Genomic DNA, 25,059 nt, shown 5'->3' with positions numbered 1-25,059 from the left:
ATCATCTCCCCCTCATCCCTCATCTTTGGGGATGAAGCTGTTCCAAGTAGGTGCAGGAGACAGCCTGGTCACTGAATCTAATTTAAGAAGTTACTAAGCAATAAAACACCAACTATGGTAATAAGGAAACATTTTGATATTCCCAGTGTTATAAAGTTTTCTAGGTGGTTAAGTCATATCTGATTCTGAAAAATCATTTTATGAATGATTGTACTGTAACCATCATTTTTGAGCCTTCAGTCAAGTGAAAACTAGTTAACTCATGGGAATATGGTTGCTGGATTGAACATGCCTGTGAAAGCCTTTGCAAACTCATTTCCAGTGTCAATATTATTATTTATTCTCTATAGATAAAAATTTTATCTCTTGCAGAGTGAAATCTAAACAAATTTTAGTGGACTTTGGTAAGCTTCCATTCCATTCAACTTTACACATAATTCAGAATGGTGAAGGTCTATCAGTAGTCTTTTGCTACAGTTGCACTTCAAGTCAGAAACTTGATTTGAAAAGGTTTCTTTGATAAAAATTATTTCCTTTTTTCTGAATTTTCTCATTATGCCTTTAGTTGTTCAATGTTTTCTATTAAATTAAAATACCCCTTTTCAAAAACCAGTGTCAGTAACTATGCCCTTTTCCAAGTGTATTCCAAGTCACTAGAAATCCTTTTATCTGACATCTTTTTTAAAATTGAAAGAAATAGACAAACACATTGTTATAAGAAAGAAAATTACATTGTTCCACAATAACAGTTTGGACCATTTTCTATAGGATACTATAATGTCATACATAGGTCAAGAGACACCCTAGGTTTTAAAAAATTTCCTGATTTGGATCTGTCTTAGAAAAGTTTCTTACATTTTTCTTTTACTCTGCTCACTTTTCTTTGGCTTTTCCTCTGGAATGAATTCTTTATAAAAATGTATACATACACACACACACACACACACACATATGGGTTGTGAGAAGTAGTATGGCTTAGTGTATAGGGAGCTTAGCCTCTGAGTCAAGAAGTCCTGGATTGATGTCTCATCTCTGACAAATACTGGTCATGTGACCCTAAACAAAGTGCTTAACCTCTCAGTGCATCCAGAAAATTTTTGAAGACTGCAAGTTACATACGAGTTTCCCATCTACATTACTGGAGGGAGTTTGTACATTGGAGGTACTTTATCCTAATCAAATTACAGGTTTAGATTTGGACCCCCCCAAAATACATATAAATATGTATATGTATATAATTTAATGTTATTCAATGTTAATATTATTTTAATTTATATTGATATTATAATATTTAATTTAAAATATATTTAGGACAAGTTGTCCAACTAGATAGATGTTGTGAAAGTTCCAACTCTTACTAGGTTATTCCTCTAAATATATGGAGATAAACAAATGTTGACAGTTTGATTCTCTGATTTTATGACCATTATCTTTCATGTGCATTTTCTGTGGCTGATAGCACTGAATTCATTTTGCACTAACTTTGTGTTGCAATTTTCCATTGAAGATGGATGATAAACAATTTGCAAAAAATGTCACATTAAAATGTTTTAAGATCTGCTTTTATTTTTCTTTGCCTTGATTCTAAAGCACCTATCTTCTTGAGAATTTCTAGTTTTATATTAATAAATGAAAAATTCACCTAATAGGTGTCATGGAATGGGGCACATGGGAGTACTGATTGATTTTTAAATTCTTTATTGCTTCAGGGTTAAATAAAAAGGAACTTCAGAGGTTATCCAATAAAACCCTTATTTTTTACAGAAAAGGAAATTGAATCTCCCCCCCCCCACCTCCACCCCAGTTTACCCTCAATTACATTGGTAGAACCATAGTAAACCATAGTAAAGATAGGATTTGAACCCAAATCCTTTGATTTCATACCAAACATTCCACACTAAGCTGCCTCTGTAATAAATCAGTTATTACCAAGCTTTCTTTCCATTATTTGTCCTTGAATTCAGAAAATTCCTAAGTGAAAGGTGTTCTAGGCCGAAACTTTTGAAACTGTTGAGTCACAACCCCATAAGGGGTCACATAACTGAATGTAGGGGTTGTAAAAAAATTGGCAGCAAATGTTTGATTCGTATAACTATTTTAAATACCTATATATCCAGGGTCATGTAAAATTTTCTTGAGCAAAAAGGGATTACAAGTGGAAAAATTTTAAGAACCCTTGTTCTACACCATGATTTCAGAAATTTACAGGACATTTCCAACCTATTAGACTCTAACTATACTAGGTAAAGAAACTTTTCTTGGAATTATAATGAACCATATACAACAGATAGAATAAGCAATGTCAGAGCAGCTAGGTGTTGCAGTGGACAAAGCACTGGCCCTGGATTCAGGAGGACCTGAGTTTAAATCTGGCCTTAGACACTTGACATTTACTAGCTGTGTGACCCTGGGCAAGTCACTTAACCCTCATTGCCCCACAAAAAAAAAAAAAAAAGAATAAGCAATGCCACAGGATCATAGCCATAGAGAGCCAGTGGGACCTTAGAGATTCTTTAGTCTACTTTCCTTCATTTATAGATGAGGAAACTGGGAACCAGAAATAAGCAGTAATTTCTCCAAAATTACATAGCTAGTCATTGGAGGAGGCAACATTCAAACCCAGGTTTCCTCCACCCCAAGTTGTCAACAATTTTTAATTTTATTATTTGGAGGGGAGGGGTGGAAGCAATGAGGGTTAAGTGACTTGTCCAGGGTCATACAGCTTACTAGCTGTATGTGCTTACTAGTGTCAAGTGTCTGAGGCCAGATTTGAACTCAGTTCCTCCTGAATCCAGGGGCAGTGGCTTTATCCACTGTGCCACCTAGCTGCCCTCAACAAATATATATCAAATGCTTACTATGTGCCATAAACTGTGCCAAGCACTGGAGATACAAAGAAAGACAAAAATAAAATAAAACAAAACCCAAAACAAACAAAAAAGTCTCTGATCTCATTCAAGAAGCTCATGGCTTGTCTTTCCATTATACCATATAACACCAAGCTCATTGCCTTCTGAATAGCTGAGATTTTTCTCTAATCAGTTATTCAGCTATTAAACATGGGAAAAGATGCTCATTTCTTTGAGTCTTTAAATCTAGGCCATTAATTTCTGCCTAAACATGCACACAGACCAAACAGGCTAGTTTAAGTCACCTGCCACCATCTGCTGCCTTCACTCCTACTACACTGGTGCTCCTAAATGAAGGTAGAGGAAAATTACACTACAAATTTATAACCTCAACTGGGTCCTCACTTCCTCAGGGAAATCCTTTCACACCTCTCTAATTAATTCACTGTCCCACTCCTCACAGTGGCTCTTCTAACCTTTTTATTATTCCTTAAATTTCCATGGCTCTCCTTCCTCCTCACCCTCTCATAAAAGGAACCTGAGGCTCTTCACTGAGAGCTCCTTCACCTCTTGTCCTCATCTTGAATCACCCAGATGCCTTCCACCACCATTTCCTCTTTCACCCTTGTTTCTCATGAAGTGGCCCTCTCCTTGCTAACACCAACCCCTTTAGATACACAAGTGATCCCATTCTATCCTATCTTCTCCAAAATATTGCCTCATCTATCATCTCCACTATTTCACTCATCTTCAATCTTTCTGTCTACTTATGGCTCCCCTATTGCCTAGAAGCATACCCATGTCTTCGCCATCCCCCAAAAAATGCTTACTTGACCCTTCCATCCTTATTACCTATTGTCCCAAACCTTTCCTCCATTTTGTGTCTAAACTCCTTGAGGATAACTGCAATAGATACATCTCCTTCCTTTCCTCTCATTCTCTTCTTAACTCTCTCTAATATGACTTCTAACCTCAGCATTCAGTCTAAACTTCTCTCTCCAAAGTCACTAGCAATCTTCTCATTGCCAAATCTAATGGCCTTTTCTTAAACCTCATCTTGCTTGACCTCTCTGCAGTCTGTGATTCTGTTGTTCACTCTCTTTTTCTTGATACTATCTTTTTTTTTCTAAGTTAATGCGGGGCAGCTAGGTGGCACAGTGGATAGAGCACTGGCCCTGAAGTCAGGAGTACCTGAGTTCAAATCTGGCCTCAGACACTTAACACTTACTAGCTGTGTGACCCTGGGCAAGTCACTTAACCCCAATTGCCTCACTAAAAAAACAAAAACAAAAACTAAGTTAATGCAATGCTATTCTCTAACCTATTTGACCCCTCCTTCTCAGTCTCTTTTATTGGATCTTCATTCAGGGCACACCTGCTAACATGTCCCACGGGGCACTGTCCTAAGCCCTCTCCCTTTATGCTATTTCACTTGGTGATGTCATCAGCTCCCATGAATTTCATCCTCTTTTTGTTGTTTCAAAACCCTTCAAAATTTTTCCCTAACTCCATTCCCCACCCCAACCACCTTTCCAGGCTTCTTATACCTTACACTTACACACAGAATTTGCAATCCAGTGACACTGGCCTCCCTAATATTCCTTACACAACACTCCATCCCCTGACTCTAGGCATTTTCGCAATCTGTCTCCCATTCCAAGAATGCTTTCTCTCCTTATATCTAACTTGTGGCATCTCTGGCTTCTTCCAAGTCCCAGGTAAAACCCCACCTTCTACAGAAAGCCTTTCCTGATCCCTTTAGGAAAGTCCATGGACACAAGTAATCAATCAATCAGTAAACACTTATTAAACATCTACTGTGTGCCAGGCATCCTATAGAAACTAAGGAACAAAGAGCTAATCTTATATAAAATTAGAAAAGCAGAATCTTTTTGAATTTTACTTCTTGAGGACAATTTTCCTCTTTTTATATCTTTACTTTAAATATTGGCGACTGTTGACTGTTGTTCTCTTGTTTCTGATTCTGATCCTGGATTCCTATGCCAATCCTTCCTTCAACAGTTCTTGCATTGATGTAGAGATAGGAAGAAAAGCATTCCAATTCTCTGATTAGCTCTAGTTCTCTTCTGTTTTCGAGGAATGAAATGCTTTAGAGCATGTCTTACCCTCCATTCTCAGCCTCTTTTCCTGTTGCTTTCTTTCAAAGTTAATTATGTCTTCATTTCAAAATCTACTACCTTAATTAAAATCACTAAGGACCATGAAAAAGTGAATATTTCCTTGAATTTATGGTTTTTTTTCAAATTTCCACATCTTTAATTTCACAGCAAGGATCTATGCTCAGCCAACACTCTGTTGTGCTGACATTTATAATTAAGACATATGGCCCTAAAACTCAGAAATAAACTATCCGCTACATGTAATCAGTTCTCAAGTCCTGTTAATTCCACCTCCACAAATTCATTTACATCTGTCCTCTCCTCTCCACTCACACTGCCATCATTACTATTTAGGCTCTCATTACTGCTCCCTTATACTATTCTAATAGTGTCCTAGCTGATCTCTCTGCTACCATTCTCTCTGCTGTCAATTCCATGCCTCCTACACCTGTCAAAGCAATAGTGCACAGGTCTCACCACATCACTCTTCCATTTCAAGGCTTTTGGTGTCTTCCACACTGGATAAAAATAGTCTTCTTACCTAGGCAATTAAGGTCCTCAACAACCTGTCTCCAAGTTATTTTTCCAGTCTTTTTCACACATTCTACATTCCACTTAAACCAGACCACTATTACCTAATTGTAGCTTTTTTTTTTTTTTACTTCTATATAGTCCCAGAATTTCTAAGTTGTAAGAGACTTCATAGGTCTGCTGGTCCTACTCATATGTGAATAGGAATCTTTTCTATTATATCCCTGGTAAGTTGTCCACTGGCTTCTGCTCCAATATACTCAATAATAGGGGATCCACTACCACACTATTCAGAAGAAACAAGATAGATAAAAGAGTATCACTTCATATTAAGAAAATATGCATATATCAGAAAATCAAGGGTTATAAAAGAGATAGGAAGGTCTCAAGACTGAAATTGAAAAGACAGAAACATTTCTGTTGAGAAATAAAAGGGGAAATTAAAGAGATCATTGTGAGTATACAGGTCAAACATAGTTTTAAGGGGGCATATATAGAATATAGAAGCAAGACTAGGTAAAGGAGAATGAATACAGAAGCTTGGCATGATCCCATAAGAATAGTGCTGATCATGCTGAAGTTCAAAGTGAACCCACCAGCAAAAGGGCAAGTAAGCACAAAAGGGTGGCGGATTATAATCTATACTAGGTTAGGAAAAAGATATGGCTCAGAGAAGGAGAAGGATTTTAAAGGAAGTATAGTTTTCTTCTTTTTTCTGGCAAAGAGAAGGATCTTACACACACACACATAATATGAAGATGATAACTGAGATTAGTAGATAGAAGTAAAAAAGCACCTATCTGCCCCTGATGAGTTAAAGTCATTACATCAAGATGAACTATTTTCTAGGGTTCTCAGAGACCTGAATATATGCTTTCTGAGCTTGAATCTTTGAATGATCTTGGAGAATGAGTTACAGTCACTAGACCAAGAAGAACTATTCTCCAGGGTTCTCAGAGACTTGAATATATGCTTTCTGAGCCAGAATCTTTGAATGATCTTGGAGAATGAGTTACAGTCACTAGACCAAGATGAACTATTCCCCAAGGTTCTGAAAAGACCTGATATGTGTGCTTTCTTAGCCAGAGATCATTCAAATGGAAGGGCTTCAGGACTAGAGAAGGGCAACTGTTGACCCAGTTTCCAAAAAGGGAAGAGAATGAATTCTGAAAATTATAGGTCAGCAGTTTGGACTTTAATTCCTAGCAGAATTCAATCATATATTATTAAAGGTATAATTACTGAACAGCTAGAAAAGAGCCAACACGACGTTATCCAAAGCAGGTCATTACAGCCTAAACTCATTTTCTTTTTTGACAGAGTTTTTATATTGGCAAATCAGAGAAATTTGCTGTTATAAGCAATGTGACCACCTAGTTAGGTGTATTAAGAACATGGAAAATGTCTGATCCTAAAAGAGATTGAATGTTAGCTGGGAAAGGAATCTCTAGTGAAGTGCTCCAGAGATCTATGGCTATGTACTATTTAACATTTTTAACAGTGTCTATGTCAAAGAGCATAGATACCATACTTATCAATTGTGCAAATGAGCAAGAGCTAGAAGGAATGTATAACATGTCATATGAGAGATTGGAGGATCTAAAAAGATCTTGACAGGCTAGTACATTGAGTGAAATCAAACATGATGAAACAATATAGAGAAACATGTAACGTTCTCCACTTGTGTTCAAAAAAGGAACTTCATCAATAAAAGATAAAGGAAGTGTGGCTAGATAGTGGTTTATCTGAAAAAGATTTGGGAATTTTATTGGTGTGCAAACTCAATATGAGTTAATGTGATCTATAGCAGACAAAAAGTAATGTAGTCTTAGATTCAATGAAGAGAAGTATGGTATTCAGGGCTAGAGAAGTGATACTCACATTGTACTCTGCCCTGGCCAGACCACATTTGGAATATTATGTTCAATATTAAGCAATACAGTTTAGAAAAGTTACTGATAGGCTGAAGAGTATCTGAAGGAGAGCAACCAACATAGTAAAGAGTTTTGACATCATGTTATATGAGAATCAGTTGAGGGAACTGGAGACTCAGCCTAGAGAATAAATTATTTAGGTGTATGTGGGACAGCTATCTTCCTTTCTTTAAAGACTATCCTATGGAAGAGAGATGAAATTTGTTCTACTTGGATCCGGATGGAGGAACTAGAAGGATAGGTGGAAGTTATAAGAGGCAGAATTAGACTTGATATAAAGCTTCCCAATAATTCTTATCCCAGAGCAGAATGGGCTACCTTGAAAGTAATGCTTACCCTCAGTAAAAGTCTTTAAATGAAGGCTAGATGACAGCTTGTCTGGTATCTAATAATTGTTCAGAAATAGGTTGGACCAGATGGCATTGGTGCTCCCTCTGACTTGGAGAATCAGTGATTCTATGACTTGACACAAACTATTCAATTTAATTTGAATAGATTCAATCCAATACTCTAATTTATCATCTTCTTTGGATCCTGACTCTGAGGCCTTGAAACCTGACTGTAATCCAATGTGTTTAAGTATCTCTCCCTGTGTTATATTATTTGAAAATTTGATAAACATATCTTTTATACCTATAGCCAAGTCAATTATAAAAATATTGAACAGAGGGGCAGCTAGGTGGTGCAATGGATAGAGCTGTGGCCCTGGAGTCAGGAAGATCTGAGTTCAAATCTGACCTCAGACACTTAACACTTACTAGCTGTGTGACCGTGGGCAAGTCACTTAACCCCAAATGCCTCACAAAGAAAAAATAATAATAATAAATAAATTAAATATTGACAAGTATAAGACCAAGGATGTGTCCCTCCATGCCACAAAGATATTTTACTTTCATTTAATGGCCATCCATTAATCAATACTTTTTGGTCCATTGCCTAGTCCAATCCTTCATATTATTTTCATTTTATTTAGAATTTCCCCCAAGTTACATGTAAAAAAAGCAATTTTTCACATTGATTTTTTAAAACTTTGTTTTCTAAATTTTCTTCCTCCCTCCCTCCTCAACTCTCCCTATTAAATCAAGCAATTCAACATGTCATACATGTGCAGTTATGCAAAACATCTTCACATTAGTCAGGTTGTGAAAGAAAATAGACAAAATAGCTTTAGAAAGAAGAGCTAACATAAATTATACTTCAATCTATATTCAAATACCATGAGTTCTTTCTCTTTTGCTGGTTTGAATTTTTCATATGTCCTTCTGATATCATCCTGCTCTTCATTTCTTTCACAATTACTATTGCTAACTATATTACCCTCCATCTTATTCCCTTACCTTGATATTTACTCTATTTTCTATCTTCCTTCATCCTATCCCTCCTTGAAAGTGTTTTGCTTTTTACTACCCCCTACCCCAATCTGCCCCTCCTTCCTTGGCCTCTCCCTCCCCCCTTATCTCCTTCCCCTCCCACTTTCCCTCAGGTCAAAACACATTACTATACCCACTTGAGTGTGTATGTTATTCCCTCTTTGAGCCAGTTCTGATGAGTAAGGTTCACTCACTCCCCCACTCCTTTCCCATCTTCCCCTCTACTCCATAAGCTTTTTCTTGCTTCTTTTATGTGAGCTACTTTTCCCCAATCCACCTCTCCCTTTCCCTTTCTTCCAGTGCATTTCTCTTATCCCTTAACTTTATTAGGGCGGGGCAGGGCAATGAGAGTTAAGTGACTTGCTGAGGGTCACACAGCTAGTAAGTGTCAAGTGTCTGAGGCCGGATTTGAACTCGGGTCCTCCTGAATCCAGGGCCGGTGCTTTATCCACTGCACCACCTAACTACCCCTTCCCTTAACTTTATTTTTAAAATGTCATCATGGGTCAGCTAGGTGATATTGTGAACAAAGCACCAGCCCTGGGCCCAAAAGGGCTCGAGACCAAATCCAGCCCCAGACATAAACCACCACACCCTGCCTGCCCCACAAAAAACAAGGATAGACAAAAACTAAATGCTTTACAGATATTATCCTTTCATATTCAGTTCATACCTGTGCCCTCTAAGTATATTACTTTCAGCTGCCCTAATACTGAGAAAGTTCTTATTAGTTAGAAGTATTATCTTCCCATGTAGGAATGTAAACAGTTTAATCTTTTAATATTCCTCATGATTTCTTTTTCCTGTTTACCTTTTTTATGCTTCTCTAGGGTCTTGTATTTGAAAGTCAAATTTTTCTATTAAGTTCAGGTCTTTTCATCACAAATGCCTGAAAGTCCTCCTTTTCACTGAAGTCTGATTTTTCCCATGAAAGATTATACACAGTTTTGCTGGGTAAGTAATTTTTGGCTGTAGTCCCAGTTCCTTTGCCCTCTGGAATATCAAATTCCATGCCCTCTGGTGCTTTAATGTAAATGCTGCTAGATCTTGTGTTATCCTTACTGTAACTCCACAGTATTTGAGTTCCTTTTTTCTAGCTGCTTGCAATATTTTCTCCTTGACATAGTATCTCTGGAATTTGGCTGTAATATTCCTGGAAGTTTTCCTTTTGGGATCTCTTTCAGGAGGTGATCAGTGGATTATTTCAATTTCTATTTTGCCTTCTGCTTCTAGAATATCAGGACAATTTCCCTGACAATTTATTGGAAGATGATATCTTAACTCTTATTTTGATCATGCTTTTCAGGTAGACCAATTATTTTTCAAATTCTCTCTCAATCTATTTTCCATGTGAGCTGTTTTCAAAGGAGATATTTCATATCGCCCTCTATTTTTTTATTCAATTGGATTTGCTTTACTTTGTCTTGGCTTCTCATAAGGTCACTAGCTTCTATTTGTTCAATCCTAATTCTTAGGCAATTATTTTCTTCAGAGAGCTTTTGTATCTCCTTTTACATTTGGCTTTTCAAGCTGTTGACTTTTTTTCTCATGACTCTCCTGCATCGCTCTCATTTCTCTTTCCATTCTTTCTTCCACCTCTCTAAATCTTCCTTCTATCTCTCCTACTTTGTCTTCAAAGTCCCTTTTGAACACTTCCATGGATGAGACCAATTCATATTTTTCTTGGAAGCTTTGGATGTTGGAATTTTGACTTTGTTATTATCTTCTTCTGAGGATGTATTCCGGTCTACTTTCCCCCCAGAAAAGCTTTCTATAGTCTGCTGTTTTCTTTGCCTACTTATCTCGACCAGAAGCAGATGTCTGAATGAAATCTGATTCTCTATGGTCAGAAACTTGTTGTGCCTGTGCTCCTCCCTCACTGGGTTGCTACCACTCAATTTAGCCCACTGGATCAGAACCTGGGCACTTTGCCCCAACTGCAGCAGAGACTGCAGCCACTTCACCCTGGCCAACTGCCAAACCCCTGCACCAGTCCGTGAGCTGAGCCTCAGAAGAAGTCATTGGAGCCAAAGACTCCGGGGTGCTGGAGGTGAGGTCTCTTCCCAGTTGGGTCCACACCACTCACCGTGATCCTCTCTCAGACTGAACAGCAGGTGATTCCAGTTGCTGTCTTTGGCTGGAAAATAGTCTCACTCTGTTCTTATGTAGATTAGGCTGTTCCGGGAGTAATTTTATCGCATTATTTTAAAGTGTTTGGACAGGTTCATTGGGAGCTTGGGGGAGTCAAAGGCTTTCTTCCACCATCTTGGCTCCGCCCTCTGCTTAATAAGTTCTTGACTAATTCATTGGGTTCTTCTTGACTGGAATACTCTCCTTCCATATTTTTCCCTACTAAAGTACTTCTTTTCCTTCGAGGCCCAGTTTGAGGGACCCCAACCTCTCCAACCATGGCCTTCATAATGCTAAGGCTCATCTCACTAAATGAAAGTGATCTCTTCCTCTTTAAATGCCCTATAGTCTCTTGTATAGTCCCTTTCTTTGCTCTTATCACATTCTACTTTTCATGAAACTCATTTGTTTATGTCATATATAGGTTTTAAATTCCTTAAATGTAGAGACTACATTACTTTTCATTTATCTATCCATAGTGCTTAACACAGGGCCTTACACATATTAGGCCTACACATTTTTGGCACTTAACTGAAGATAAACTATATAGTCACACTGTCATATGCTATCTACAAGTCCTTATTGCTACCCTTAGACTATTAAACTTTTCTCATATAAATATTATGAAAGTTCTAAATGACTATATGTTATAACACATTAACAACATTAAATTGTTAAATAATGTTACACATTGACAATATTAAATTGTTGTAATAATGATTTTTAAATACCAAAGTGAAATGGAGTATGTAACTATTACCTTGAAAAACATAACTCTACTTTTACTTCAAATACAAATGTTGACATTTCTAAAGTTGGTATTTAGTTATTTTTTTTTTCATTTGGCCACTTAATTAGTACATTATTTTTCTTTAGTGAAATTGGAGGTTGAAAGGGAGAAGGGAAGGAATTCTGGTTGCCATCTGCTAATAAAGTTCACATCTCATTAGGTTTCTATTTTTCAGCTGCTGATAGCTTATGAATCTAGTGCCTGTTTGTCTTGGGGCAAATTTTATTTTGTGTGTTAAAGATACATTTCACATTTACTATTTCCCTCTGGCAACCTATGTTAGCCTTTGTCTGTTGTTATCAAAGGAAGGAAACATGCAGTATTATGCAGGCAAGAGGGATTTAGTTTGTTCTTCTAAAAAGGTTAGTAGGTTCCTTACCACCTGTTTCTAGGAAAGATTTTTCTTACTTACCTTTGTTATATTGTGTTTAACCAGAGAAAGTAAGACATGATTTTTGCATTTTTATTTTTCAGACATGTTGATTTGAGACTTAAGGTTGCATATTATGAATAAATTTATATATATATATGTATATATATATATTTAATTTTTAAAGGCTTCAGTGAGTGAAAATAGTAGTCTGTGATCATAGGTATAGAGACTTCTATGTCTGTTACAGTAAAATAAAAGACACAAATTTGAACTTTTCTACTTTTGTAGAAAATAAATTGGAATTTTATCCAATTTTTTCTGTCTTCTTGTTGGCTAAACATAGTTGTAAAAAAAAGGCAAGAGATCTGAATTCAAGTGGTTAGGCTTAATAGAAAATTGAGTGGAGGATGGTGTTGAATTTTTTTTACATTATCCCATTCTCAAATTACTTTTATCTTGAGATATTTAGTTATGATGTTTATGTGATTAGATGTAGTAAAATGAGACTATAATCATGGTATGAAATTAAGAGAAATTTAAACAGCTTGGCATTTTTGGCATGTTCTTGGGACTTTCTGAGAAGTAATCACAGGCAATATACCAACTTAATGCATTATAAATCAAAACATGTATTAGAAAGACAAATGAGATGGCTGATTTCCCTTATTTTTACAAATTTTTATATGTTTGGGGCACAAGAAATTTTAATTTCTAGAGAAATACCTTCAATGGTCATTTTTTTTTTTTGCGGGGCAATGGGGGTTAAGTGACTTGCCCAGGGTCACACAGCTAGTACATGTCAAGTTTCTGAAGCTGGATTTGAATTCAGGTCCTCCTGTATCCAGGGCCAGTGCTTTATCCACTGTACCACCTAGCTGCCCCACCAATGGTCACCTTTAAAGTGATGCACAAGTATATTGGAGATACTCGGATTCAACAAATTAATCTTTTCCTTTGTTCACAGCTGCAAACGTTTTTTGAGACATTCCTCCGAGTCAGTTCTCCTCTTCAGGCCTTTGATAATATGAAAGAAGCTATAAGTAAACTTCTGCTGGCAGCGGAAGCATTCAGCGAAACATCTACTCTGGGACCAAAGACCATCAAAAGGTAAATAATAGAACAAAACCAGGGCCTTCATCAGGATGAGCTTCTGCATCAGGGTGGGCTATTTAGAGGGGCAGACCTGGGATCTCTGCTTCCCTGGATACTTGGTTCTCTCTTCCTGGAGATGTTTCCTGCCTTGTCCACTCTAACCTCACAGTGATTCTCATGGCAGCAATCTCATCTCAAAACATCTTCTTTCCCTCATTAACACACCAGGTGAATTTTACCTTCCCCTTACTCCACCCCATTCATTGACACAGGTGAAGAAATTGCTAGTTATAGCTCTGAACAAAACAAAAAAATTACCCCAAAATTGACTTTTATAGAAAATGCATGAGAAGAATTATACAGCATAATCACACAGCTAGGTAGCACAGTGGATAGAATGCTGGACCTGGTGTCAGGAAGATCTAAGTTCAAATTCATTCTTGGACACCTACTAGCTGTATGATCCTGGGGTAAGTCACTTAACTACTACCTGCCTCAGTTGCCTCATCTCAAAAATGAGAAGAATAATAACACCTACCTCCCCTGGTTGCTGTGGGGATCAAATAAGATAATATTTGTAAAGTACTTAGTACCGTGCCTGGCACATATTTAATACTTAATAAATACTTGTTTCTTTCCAACATTAAAAAGTCTATGTTTCTTTGAAAGATATTTATGGTAGGACAAGGAACAATAGGTGGAAGTTTCAGAATGGCAAATTTAGATTTCATTTAAGAAAAAAAACTTCCTAACAACCCCAAAGTGAAACAGACTGTTCCAGGAAATATTTTGCTCTCTAAAAGAGTATGTTGTAGTGAAGATACTTCAGGGGTATGAGTCTGACTAGATATCCACTCAGGTTCTTTTCAACTCTGAAATGCCATGATGCTGCAACAGCCTATTCTAACTATACTTGCATAGTATATTTACATTTGTCGTAGTATATTTCATCAAATACCCTGGTATATATTCAACAATGATGAAAATAAATTGAATAAGTAAAGTGATAGGATTTTTGCTTCAATATTGCCCTATTAAAGCTAAAAAAAACATAATTTGCATGTATATTAAACTTTGGTTTTTATAAAGAAAATCTTTTCAATTTGGATGTATCTAATCAAAATAGTTCATTAATAACCTGTATTAACAAAATCCAGCATTTTTATTCCTTTGTAGACAAGTGCAATAGATTTTAAATTTCAACCAAAATGGCCTCTGCCTTTCTTGAGAAAAGTAAAAAAGAAACAAAAAAGAAAAACTGTAAGAAATTTAATAAGGTTACCCTATTTCTAGTTTTGTATGATAAAATAATATTTGTAATTCTCAATAACTATATTGCAATGCTTTATGCAATTAGGAATATATGTAGAGAAAAATTGAAATGAAAAATAATAAAAGGAACATTCAGTTTAGGTCAATATTTTATGTCGTTATTAGAGGACTCTATTTACTCTTTAGGAAATGGTATAGTGAAAGTATGCTATTTCCCATTTCTAGATTCTCTTCAGTCAATTTTACGATACAGTTTCTAATATTGGATCTGTGGAATGCTATGAATTTTCAGATCAATTCAATGTGATGGTCAAAACAGTTTTCAAGTTGTGAGAAATGATTATTATTAACTGATATATTAGGGAGATTCAGAGCTTCCCCGCTAGAGGTCCAGTTTCTCCTTGAGACTGCAGCGAATCTCTTTATTTTGGTCAGATTCATCCCAAGCTTGCAAGGAATCTAGGGTGGCCAAGCTCATTGTATTCTACTCAAGCTTGGGTGCAGAAAGATCTATTTGTCTAGATAGGAAGGTCTCTCCTTCAATGGAGGGGTCTCTTGCCCTTCCTCTACCCCCACCTCCCAGGGCAGCTAGATAGAGCACTGTCCCTGGAGTCAGGAGGACCCAAGTTCAAATCTGGCTTCAGACTCTTGACACTACTAGATGTGTGACTCTGGGCAAGTCACTTAACTCAGTTGCCTCAAACATTTGGGGCCATCTCCAATTGCCCTGATATATATTTTCCCACTGGACCCAGATGCTGGAGGAGAGAGTAAAGCTGGTGACCCTGTGCGGCCCTGCCTCACTAAAATCTAATTCACTGTAAGTCATGATATCACCTCCCAATGTCATGGTCCCCTTTTAGAATGAAGGACAAGTAATAATAACAACAACAACAACAACAACAACTCACCTTCTCCCTCCTCCCCCCTCCCCAATTGAAGAGGAGGGAAAGGACCTTCTTTGAATTGGTAGCCCAAGACTGGAGATAATTTCTCTGTGCTGTAAAAAAATTAATTATTAGCTAATCTAATCTAAAAATTATATAATTGGACTTATGAAAAATTATAGGTTCAGAAAAATTATAATTGGGCTGTAAGTCCTGCTGCAGTCACCATTCAAATGTAAGAATATTTTGAATGACTGGGCCTAATTCGGGGGGACTGATCTATGGAGGACTAATCTGGGGACTTTTGACTATTTGGCTATCTGACTGCTATTAATTTAACATGGGCAGTTTATAAAGTTCCACCACACTGCTCCACTCCCAAATTGATAAACAAAATATTAAGAAGCCTCTTAACTAAACAATCAAAGCAGAGTTTATTTATGAGATACAATTTAAAATTATGAATACAGGGAAATAAAATGTACAACCTGACTGCATTGCAGTGCTTCTCTTTCCACTGTGTCTCTTTCTCACCTGCTGCACCTGGAACTTCTAATCTTGTCCGCCCAGTCTCTCTATCTTGTCCTTCGAAGGCCTCCAGTCCTCCTGTCCACCCTCCATCTCTCCTCTGCTGCCTTCCTTTTCTCTGTTCCAGTGCTTCCTCCTTGTAGCCCCCCTTGAGTCTAACCCCCAGGTCTATATATATCTTTCTTTTCTCCACTCAAATCTTGGGGCTTTTTGCACCCCTACCGACCAAGCTAATCTGCCAGTCAGGGCTGCAGCTGGGGCTGGGGGCGATGCTCGAGCATCACATGCCTCAGCACAGGCTACGCCAGAGCCCAGCCTGGACAAGCCCAGGATCTCTTGGATAGCTCCGCTCAGGGTGGAGGGAGCTAGTGCTCCCTCCCCAGAGCTGTCTGACCTGGCGTCTTGTACAGCCCACGGGGCTTTTTGGCTCAGCTGAAGCGAGGGGAAGGGGCACTAGCACCTCCCACACAGAAGAGACCCTGAGGGCCTAAGGCTTTCTAATCTCAGCCTAAAGGTAGGGTCCCCAAATCAAAATACATTTCCACAGTGCACAGGTCAATTCTTGGTCCCATTGACCACCTATGGTTTCAAAGGTATATAAGCTCTGTGCCCCACCGCCATGATTGTCCTTGGTCTGAGAGAGATGTCCAATGACCATGCTTTTATTAATAACCTGCTGGCCTTATTAATAAAATGATTAAATTACCCAGGTACTATATCTCTCAAATTTTTAATCATTACAAAATCTAAATTAAATTTTACCATTGTATATTATTGAATCCATTATTTCCCCCTTTTTACTTTATTAATTTATTTAAAATAATATACTTGGTTATAATTACATTAATAAGATGATGGCAAATAGAATAAATATGGTGAACAAAGAAGGTTTTTCATGTCATTCTATATTTTTATTTCAGGTGCAGATTATGTTTTCAACTTTTAACATTTGATATTGATTATAGCAGCTCTTCAAACCCATTGATTATTCAGGTAAGTATGTTAAAAGCAAAATATTTTATTTCAAGACTAATGATTTGGTCTTCTCTAAGATTTTGTATGTATGTTTAGTTTGAATTTATAGCAAATGTGTAGTACCTAGCATCAAGGTCTTTAATGATTTAGTTCTTTTGTAGCACAGGTATAGAGAGGCTAGATTCATATATTCATTGTTTTCAATGAACACTGATTAAGTGACTACTGTATACAAGGCACTGAGATACTCTTACTTGTATGCAGAAAACCTAAATTCTAGTGCAGTGGGGATGGTATATACACAGAGAATTATAATACTTACAGTGATGAATTCAGAGATGGAAGTTGATCTTAGAGTTCAGCATGTCCAACTCCCTAATTTTACAGATGAGGAAACTGAGGCCCCAAAATGTGAAGTAACTTGCACAAGATGATGTAGCTATTAAATATTGGAGAGAGGGTTTAAACCAAGATCTCCCTGACTCCAAATAGAGAAATCTATCAACAGTTTCATGAAACCGCTAAAGAAAGCTGATAATGAATAATTAAATACCAAGAAGGAAAACTCTGACTGGTAGGAGGGGAACCAGAAGAGACCTGTGCCAAAGAATCCACTGGACAGTAGTATATTCAGAAAGAAGAAAAGTCAGGAAAGATTACAACTAAGAAAAAGCTTTTGGTTTTAGCAATTAAGACTTTGGTGACCTTTTAGATAACAGTTTCTGCTCAGAAAATGTTCTCTAAGATCAATTTCAGTAAACCTAGAGAAATGACTTTGGGTTTTAACTATTCCTTAACTCCTATTTCTACAAATGGATTTTTGTAAAGTAGACTGAATTAATGGAGAACAGTAGCATTCTTATTAAAAAATATCAGATAATCCAATCCATTTGTTTGAGTGTGGGTTAACATACCCATAACTGCTTCAGTCTTCTTAAACTGAAGCTAGGCTTGAGTTAGCCTATATATTTTATTTTATTTTATTTTTCTTAGCCTATATATTTTAAAGAGTTAAGTAGTTTAAAAAATTAACGCTGAACATTAGCATAAACACCCAAGCTTATTTAGTAACTATTTACATTTAAATTAATTAATTTTGGCCTACAAAGTTTAATTGAATAGCTCTGAGTTTTTTTGAAATTTAATTTTCCTACTAGGAAACACATGTGAATTGTAATTTTATGCCAATATTATCTACTCTAATAATAGTCTCTTTCTCTTCCACCTAATTAGTTGATTTTTCTTTTCTCATGCCATCCTAAAACAGCTCTCAGGAATTATTTTTAGAAATAGGAAATTAGGACAGTTCATTGGCTTTGTCTGAGTGGAGCCATGTTTTTTTAAGGGAGGAGGGAAAAGATGGAATAAAACACATGTTGACCCAAATATTCAAAACTGGCAGCTTGAACAGCTTAAGTGATCAAAATAAATTTAAATTTTCCCCTCAATTTTATGACATTCAAAATTGTTCTTTAGACTCTTATACAATGAGACCATTTTTATTTCTTGTGACTAACATTTAGTTGAGTAAACTGCATTAAATAGTTAATCTCATAATGCTAAAGTTTTCTAAAGAAACTTCTCTGTATGGTTGATACCATCATTTTACAAACAAGTAATTTCTTCTATTCTTAACTATGCTGATTGAACATGGTCCCAGTTAATAAATGATGGACTAAAATGTCATATTACAAAAGAGAGTTACTATGAGGGTTAACCTATATGTAGTTATAATGAATTCACGAATTTTGTCACAAATGAAAGAATTGTGTACTTTAAAAACTTAGTACCAATCTGTGTGAGATTGCTGTCCTCCAAATTGACCACTAGAGGTCAGTTCTGAGCTTTAATTGTCATAGAGAAGGATGTGTTTTGGGAAGAATAATTCTACTGCACTAAGATAAATTAACATACTTGTTATATATATATATATTTTTTTCTTTTACAAAGGTACATGAGCATTTTGATTTTCAAGTTGATAACAATCTTGATTTGAAGGACCAAAATACAAAAGAATTCCTTTTAGAAGACACTTTCAATTTTCTCTTTGCCAATGAGTCTTCACTTTCCATTTTTTCTGAAGCACTTCAAAGAATTTACAGATCAGATATAATTAAGGTAAGATTATATTTGTGTATTTAATATTTCCTCATCTGTAGTCAGTCTTTAGCATATGTAGTCTTAAAAAGAAATATGAATGTTAGCCATTAATAACAAAAACATTAATAATTTATTTCAATTCTTGCTTTAATACTAGCTTTGAGACCCTCATTTTATCTGTAAAATGAGGACAACAATGCTGTAATACACAATAGATATTCCTGTTCTCTCTTCCTTCCCTCCATATTGTGACTGAGGTGGTCCTTCCCCTTACCAAGGTCAAGCCTTTTACATCCATTTCATCATACCCGCTTTGGTCTTCTCCAGAAGATTGTATCCTGAATCATTCCATCTTTACCCCTCATCTTCAACCTCTCCATATATAATAGTTCCTTTCCTACTGCCTTAAAAATGTCAACATTTCTCCCATCCCCAAAACAAAAACAAGCAACAATAACAAAAAACTAAACACTGGGGGAGGAGGACAGAGCCAAGATGGCAGAGTAATAGAAAGCAATGCATCTGAGCTCGGCAAGACCAACAAAATACACCAGACCAAATACTGATAATGAAATTCAGGAAAAGGTCACAGTGGGTCCTTTGTCCAACACAAGTAGGTATAGGAAGACAAACAGAGAGGCCTGCTGCCACTGGACTCTTCATCAGGCCAGGTGCATACCACACTGGTGCAGAACACTTCAATGGCCAAGAAGAGGCTGTGTACCAGGGCAAAAGGAGGTCCTAGACCCATGTGGGACATCCTCAAGCTCATAATAGACTGTAACAGGTACAGATGCCAACTAATGCTAGATGCCCACTACTGATTCACAGATCGAATGGGCTGAGAAGGGGAACTACTCATAGGGATGGCATTCCTGGGTAGTGTACAAAGATGGGGCAAAGTTCAGAAGCAAGCACCAAGTTTTGGGCTCAGATGCCAGGAACAGAAGGAAATCTCAATTCCAGCATCTAGCCCAGTCTACAGAGGAATGACCATGGCAGAAATCCTAAACAAGGGGGAACCTACAATTTTGTCATTATGAACCAATAAAGCTGTATTCTTTTGTTATTCTGACCAAAACCAGATCAGCAAAAGATATGAACAGGCAGTTTGCAGAAGAAATCAAAGTTTTCTACAGTCATATGAAAAATCCTCAAAATCACTATTGATTAGAAAAAGGAGGGGGCAACTAGGTGGCAGAATGAATAAAGCACCAGCCCTGGATTCAGGAGGACCTGAGTTCAAATCCAGCCTCAGACACTTGACACTTACTAGCTGTGTGACCCTGGGCAAGTCACTTAATCCTCATTGCACCACAAAAAAAATGCACATTAAAACAACTTGGATGAGGAAAAAAATAGGTACATTGATGAATTGTTTGTTGACTAATAAACTAGTCCAACCATTCTGGAGGACAGTTTGGAACTATGGCTATAAAGCTGGGTATAGTCTTTGACCAGTCAATACTACTACTAGGTCTGTATCCTAGAAAGATCAAAGAAAAAGGAAAAGGACCTACATGTACAAAAATATTTATAGTAGTTCTTTTTGTGGTAGTAAAGAACTGGAAATCAAGAGGATACCTATCATTTGGGGAATGGCTGAACAAGTTGTGGAATATGATTGTGATGGAATACTATTGTGCTATAAGCAATGATGAAGGGGTGGTTTCAGAAAAAAACAATAAAACCTATATGAACTGATGCAAAATAAAGTGAGCAGAACTAGGAGATCATTTTGCATAGTAACAGCAATGTTGTAATGAATTAATTGTGAAAGATTTGGCTACTCTGATCAATACAATGATCTAAAACAACTCCAAAGTACTCAGTGAAAAAATGCTATCCATCTCCAAAGAGAGAACTGATGAACTCTGAGAGCAAATTGAAATATAATTTTCTCATTTTATTGCTTTTAAAAAAAATATGGCTAATATGTAAATATGTTTAGCATGATTTCACATGTATAAGTGATATATTGCTCATGAGTGGGAGGGAGGGAGAGAATTTGGAACACAGAATGTAAAAAGAAAAGAATGTTAATAATAAATAAATAATAAAAATTTAAAACCCAGGTCAGAAACTTGCAGAGCACAGTCCAGGGGTGTAGGGGGGAGGGAGGGGCAGAAATCAAGCTTTGCCTTGGATCAGACAGATGCCTTTGGAAGCACTGAAAGCTTGCAGGTCCCCAGACTGTCCCTGAAATCCTGGAATAGTACAACATTCAATACCCCCAAGAAATCAACAGGACCAGTTCAGATTTTCCCTCAGAAGTATGGCAGATCCCAGCTTAAACATCAAGTTCATGGTCAAGTAAGCTGGAAGAATGGACAAACAGAAAAAGAACCCTGCAATATTGAGCTATTTATGTTGGTAAGGACACTCATAACACAAATGTAGAAAAAGATAATGACTCCAAGACAGTGATAAGTAATGCTTCAGAGAAAAACACAGCTTGCCACAAACTCAACAAATACCTAGAATATATGAGGCAAGAGTTTTAAAAAGAGTTAGAAAATGTTTTTGCAAATGAAATGAGAATACTTGAGGGGGAAAAATGACCGGGGGGGGGGATGAGAGATATGGAAGAAAGAATTAGAAAGGGAATTAAAACCTTGGCACAAGAAATATAAAGCCCTGTCTAAGCAACAAACTACCTGAGAAATAGAATGGACCACATTTAAAACAAAATCAAAAGACTGAAAAAAAGAAGAAAATATAAGGTATTTCATAGCAAGAACAACTGAACTGGGCAAAATATAGAGAAGAATATTTTAAGAATCACTGGACTGGGGCAGCTAGGTGGCGCAGTGGATAAAGCACCGGCCCTGGTTTCAGGAGGACCTGAGTTCAAATCCGACCTCAGACACTTGACACTCACTAGCTGTGTGGCCCTGGGCAAGTCACTTAAGCCCCATTGCCCTGCAAAAAAAAAAAAAAAAAGAATCACTGGACTGTCTGAATGCCATGACCAATAAAAATTGTAACTGCTTCAAGAAATCTTAAAAGAAAATTGTCCAGATTTCAGAATTAAAGGACAAGGGGCAATAGAAAGAACCCATTGGCTACTTCCTGAAAAAGACCTCAAAATGAAAAATCACAGAAACATTGTAGCCAAAATCCAGAACTTCCAGGTCAAAGAAAGAAAGTAGCCAGAAAGAAAGAATTCAAATAATGAGGAGCCATAGTTAAAATCACCCATGATTTAGAAGCCAGCACTATAAAGGAACGGAAAACTTGCAATAGGATATGTCAGAAAGCAATATAGGCTTATGGCCAAGAATACCTCCCCCAGCAAAACTGAATATAATGCTGAAGAGGGGGAAATGAATCTTTAATAGAATAGAAGACTTTTAAGCATTTCTGATTTAAAAAACAACTACAACAAACCTGAGCTGTGTAGAAACTTCAGTTCAAACACAGGAGTTAAAAGTAACATAAAAAAGTAAACAGGAATGAACATTGATAATTGACTAAAAAAGATAAGCTGATTATATGATAACATATGATAATGATACGTGTGTCCCCTCTGAGTCCACCATCATCTGAGGTTATAGATGTAATCTAATTAGATGAGGTCTGGGAGTAGTTTTGTTTTGTCTTAATAAACTTAATAGAAGAATAGAGAGGGGGAAAGGAATACATGGGAGGGGGAGGAAGAAAAGTATGGGGAAATTATCTCACATATTCAGGATACACAAGTAGTTATCCATACAAAGGAGGAGAGGGTAGAGGGAACAGCTGACACTTCAGCCTCACCTCATCTGACCTGATTAAAGAGAAAGAGAAAACACACCCATACCCACACACAAAGTTGGTTACAGAAATCCATTTCAATCAACAAGAAAATAGGAGGGAAAGGGGAGAAGGGAGGAGGGAAATTAGAAGAATGGTAGATTAAGAGAGAGTTTAGTCTTAAACAAAATGAACTCTAAGAATGCACAAAGATATTTATAGTTCTGTTGAGGTCAAAGAATGGAAATCTGAATCAGTGGCCATAAATTGGGGAATAGAAGTTATGATATATAAATTGATGGAATACTATAAGAAATGATGAAGGGGATGGTTTCAGAAAAGTCTAGGAAGACTCATATGATATTGCGCTGATGAAGGAAACAGAATTAGGAGAAGAATTTATACAATGACAGCAATATGGTAACAACAACAACAACTTTTGAAAGAAATTAGGAACTCATTAGCGTAATGACACAATTCCAGAGCACTAATGATGAAACATATTACCTATCCCCTGATAAAGTGAAAACATTAAACTACAGATTAAGACAAATATATGTATCTATCTGACCAATGTGTTTTGATTAACTATACATATTTATAACAGGGTTTGATTTTCTTTAGTTCTCAAGGGGGGAGTGGAGAGGGAGGGTGAAAAGGTTTTTTGCTGATTGTAAAGAAAATATAATTTCAAAACAAAAACCCTTCACTAGAGATCGTACTATCCCCGTCAATCTATCATTCTCTTTTCCTTTTCTCAGCCAAACTCCTTGAAAAGGTGTCTATACTTACCACCTCTACTCATTCACTCCTTAACTCTTTCCAATCTGGATTCCAACTTTGTAACTGAACTAAAATACTCTCTCCAAAGTTACCAATAGATTTTTAAATTGTCAAATCTGACGGTCTTTTCTAAGTCTCCATCCTTCTAGAACTATATGACATAGTTGATGCTGCTGGTTATCTTTTCCTCCTAGCTAATGTCTCCTCTCTGGGATTTCATTACTCTCTCCTGGTTCTCCTCTTACCTGTCTGGTAGCTCCTCACTCTCCTTTGCTTTCTTTCTCAACAGCTATATCATGCACCTCACTGTGGAAGTCACCCAAGATTCTATCCATTTTTCTTCTCCCTCTATACTCTATTGACAACATGATCAGCTCCCATGGTTTAACGACCCTCTCTATGAAAATGATGCACACACATATATGCATGTGTGTATAGATCTATGTCTATATACATACATATATATATATATAAATAGCTATATACACTCATATACAGAGGTGTGTAGATAGATAAAGAGAGATAATTTCCAGACCTAATCTCCCCTCTAAAGTTCACTATAGTATCACATTTCAAATTCAATATGTACAAAACTCAACTCATTATCTTATCCCCAAAATGTTCTCCTCATCCAAACATTCCCTATTTCTATCTCTTCTTGTTTTTATTTCCAGATCAAAGACTCATACCATCACAACATGAAGGCTGAAAGGGACCTTTGAGCAGACACCATCCAATTCCACTCCCTCATTTTACAGATGAGGAAACTAAGGCCAGAAAGGCTAGTGACTTAAGATCACATAGGTAGGAAGTAACAAAGAATTGTACTAGATGGTCTTAAGGTTCCTTTCAGCATTCATATTCCATTATTCTATTTACAGATGGAGATTTCCAAAGTCTTAGCAAGAACTTGTGATAAATATTATTAGTTGATATAAAAATATTAGTATCAAAATAATTCTTTTAATGCTATAATTCAAATAGATATTCTAATGGGAGAGGGGAAGCATTAACCCTAGAATCAGGAGAAACCTTGGTTTAAATCTTGCCTCTGACTGACTTTTACTAGCTATGTGATGATGGACAAATGACATGTCTCCTCTGAGTCCCTCAATTTCTCATCTGTAAAATGGGCATAATATTAATTATACTATCTACTTCACAGGATTATTGTGAGGGAAGTGATTTGTAAACTTTAAAGTAACATATAAATGTCAATAATTATCATGAATTCTTTGTGATAAACAGGGGTTTCTTAGGAAATGTGTGAAAATGATTCTGAACGTTTTTTTCCAAATCCCCCCTCCCATTTATATTATTCAATTTGCTTAGCCAACCTTCTTGTTTTTGTCATCATAAAACCATGAAAAGACAAATTTCACCCAATATTATTTATTACAAATTAAGAATAGAGGCTAAATTAAGAGATTTAAATCTATTTTTTAAAGTTTTCATCCACATTTTCTTAGAGCGTTACTCATATTGGAACAGGGTAAAAGTTTAAATGTTGTCATCCACAGTGCTACCTACTAGGGTGCTAATTAAGTTAATAAACTTAACATTGGTTCCACTGAGAAGTTTTTCTTTCTA

At 36.6% G+C, this 25,059-nt stretch overlaps 1 protein-coding gene across 1 annotated transcript in view; it reads left to right on the top strand.

Moving 5' to 3' along the window:
• Nucleotides 1-25,059, top strand: part of CPED1 (cadherin like and PC-esterase domain containing 1) — a 442,403-nt gene that overhangs the window by 189,527 nt on the left and 227,817 nt on the right. The window contains exons 10-12 of the mRNA XM_043967578.1: nucleotides 13,062-13,204; nucleotides 16,797-16,869; nucleotides 18,802-18,969. Of these exons, the coding sequence (XP_043823513.1) occupies nucleotides 13,062-13,204; nucleotides 16,797-16,869; nucleotides 18,802-18,969 (384 nt within the window). The remainder of the gene's footprint in view (nucleotides 1-13,061; nucleotides 13,205-16,796; nucleotides 16,870-18,801; nucleotides 18,970-25,059) is intronic.

The sequence above is a fragment of the Dromiciops gliroides genome, chromosome 5, assembly GCF_019393635.1.
Source record: "Dromiciops gliroides isolate mDroGli1 chromosome 5, mDroGli1.pri, whole genome shotgun sequence".
NCBI classification, from domain to species: domain Eukaryota; kingdom Metazoa; phylum Chordata; class Mammalia; order Microbiotheria; family Microbiotheriidae; genus Dromiciops; species Dromiciops gliroides.
This window is presented reverse-complemented; position numbering and strand designations above follow the sequence as displayed.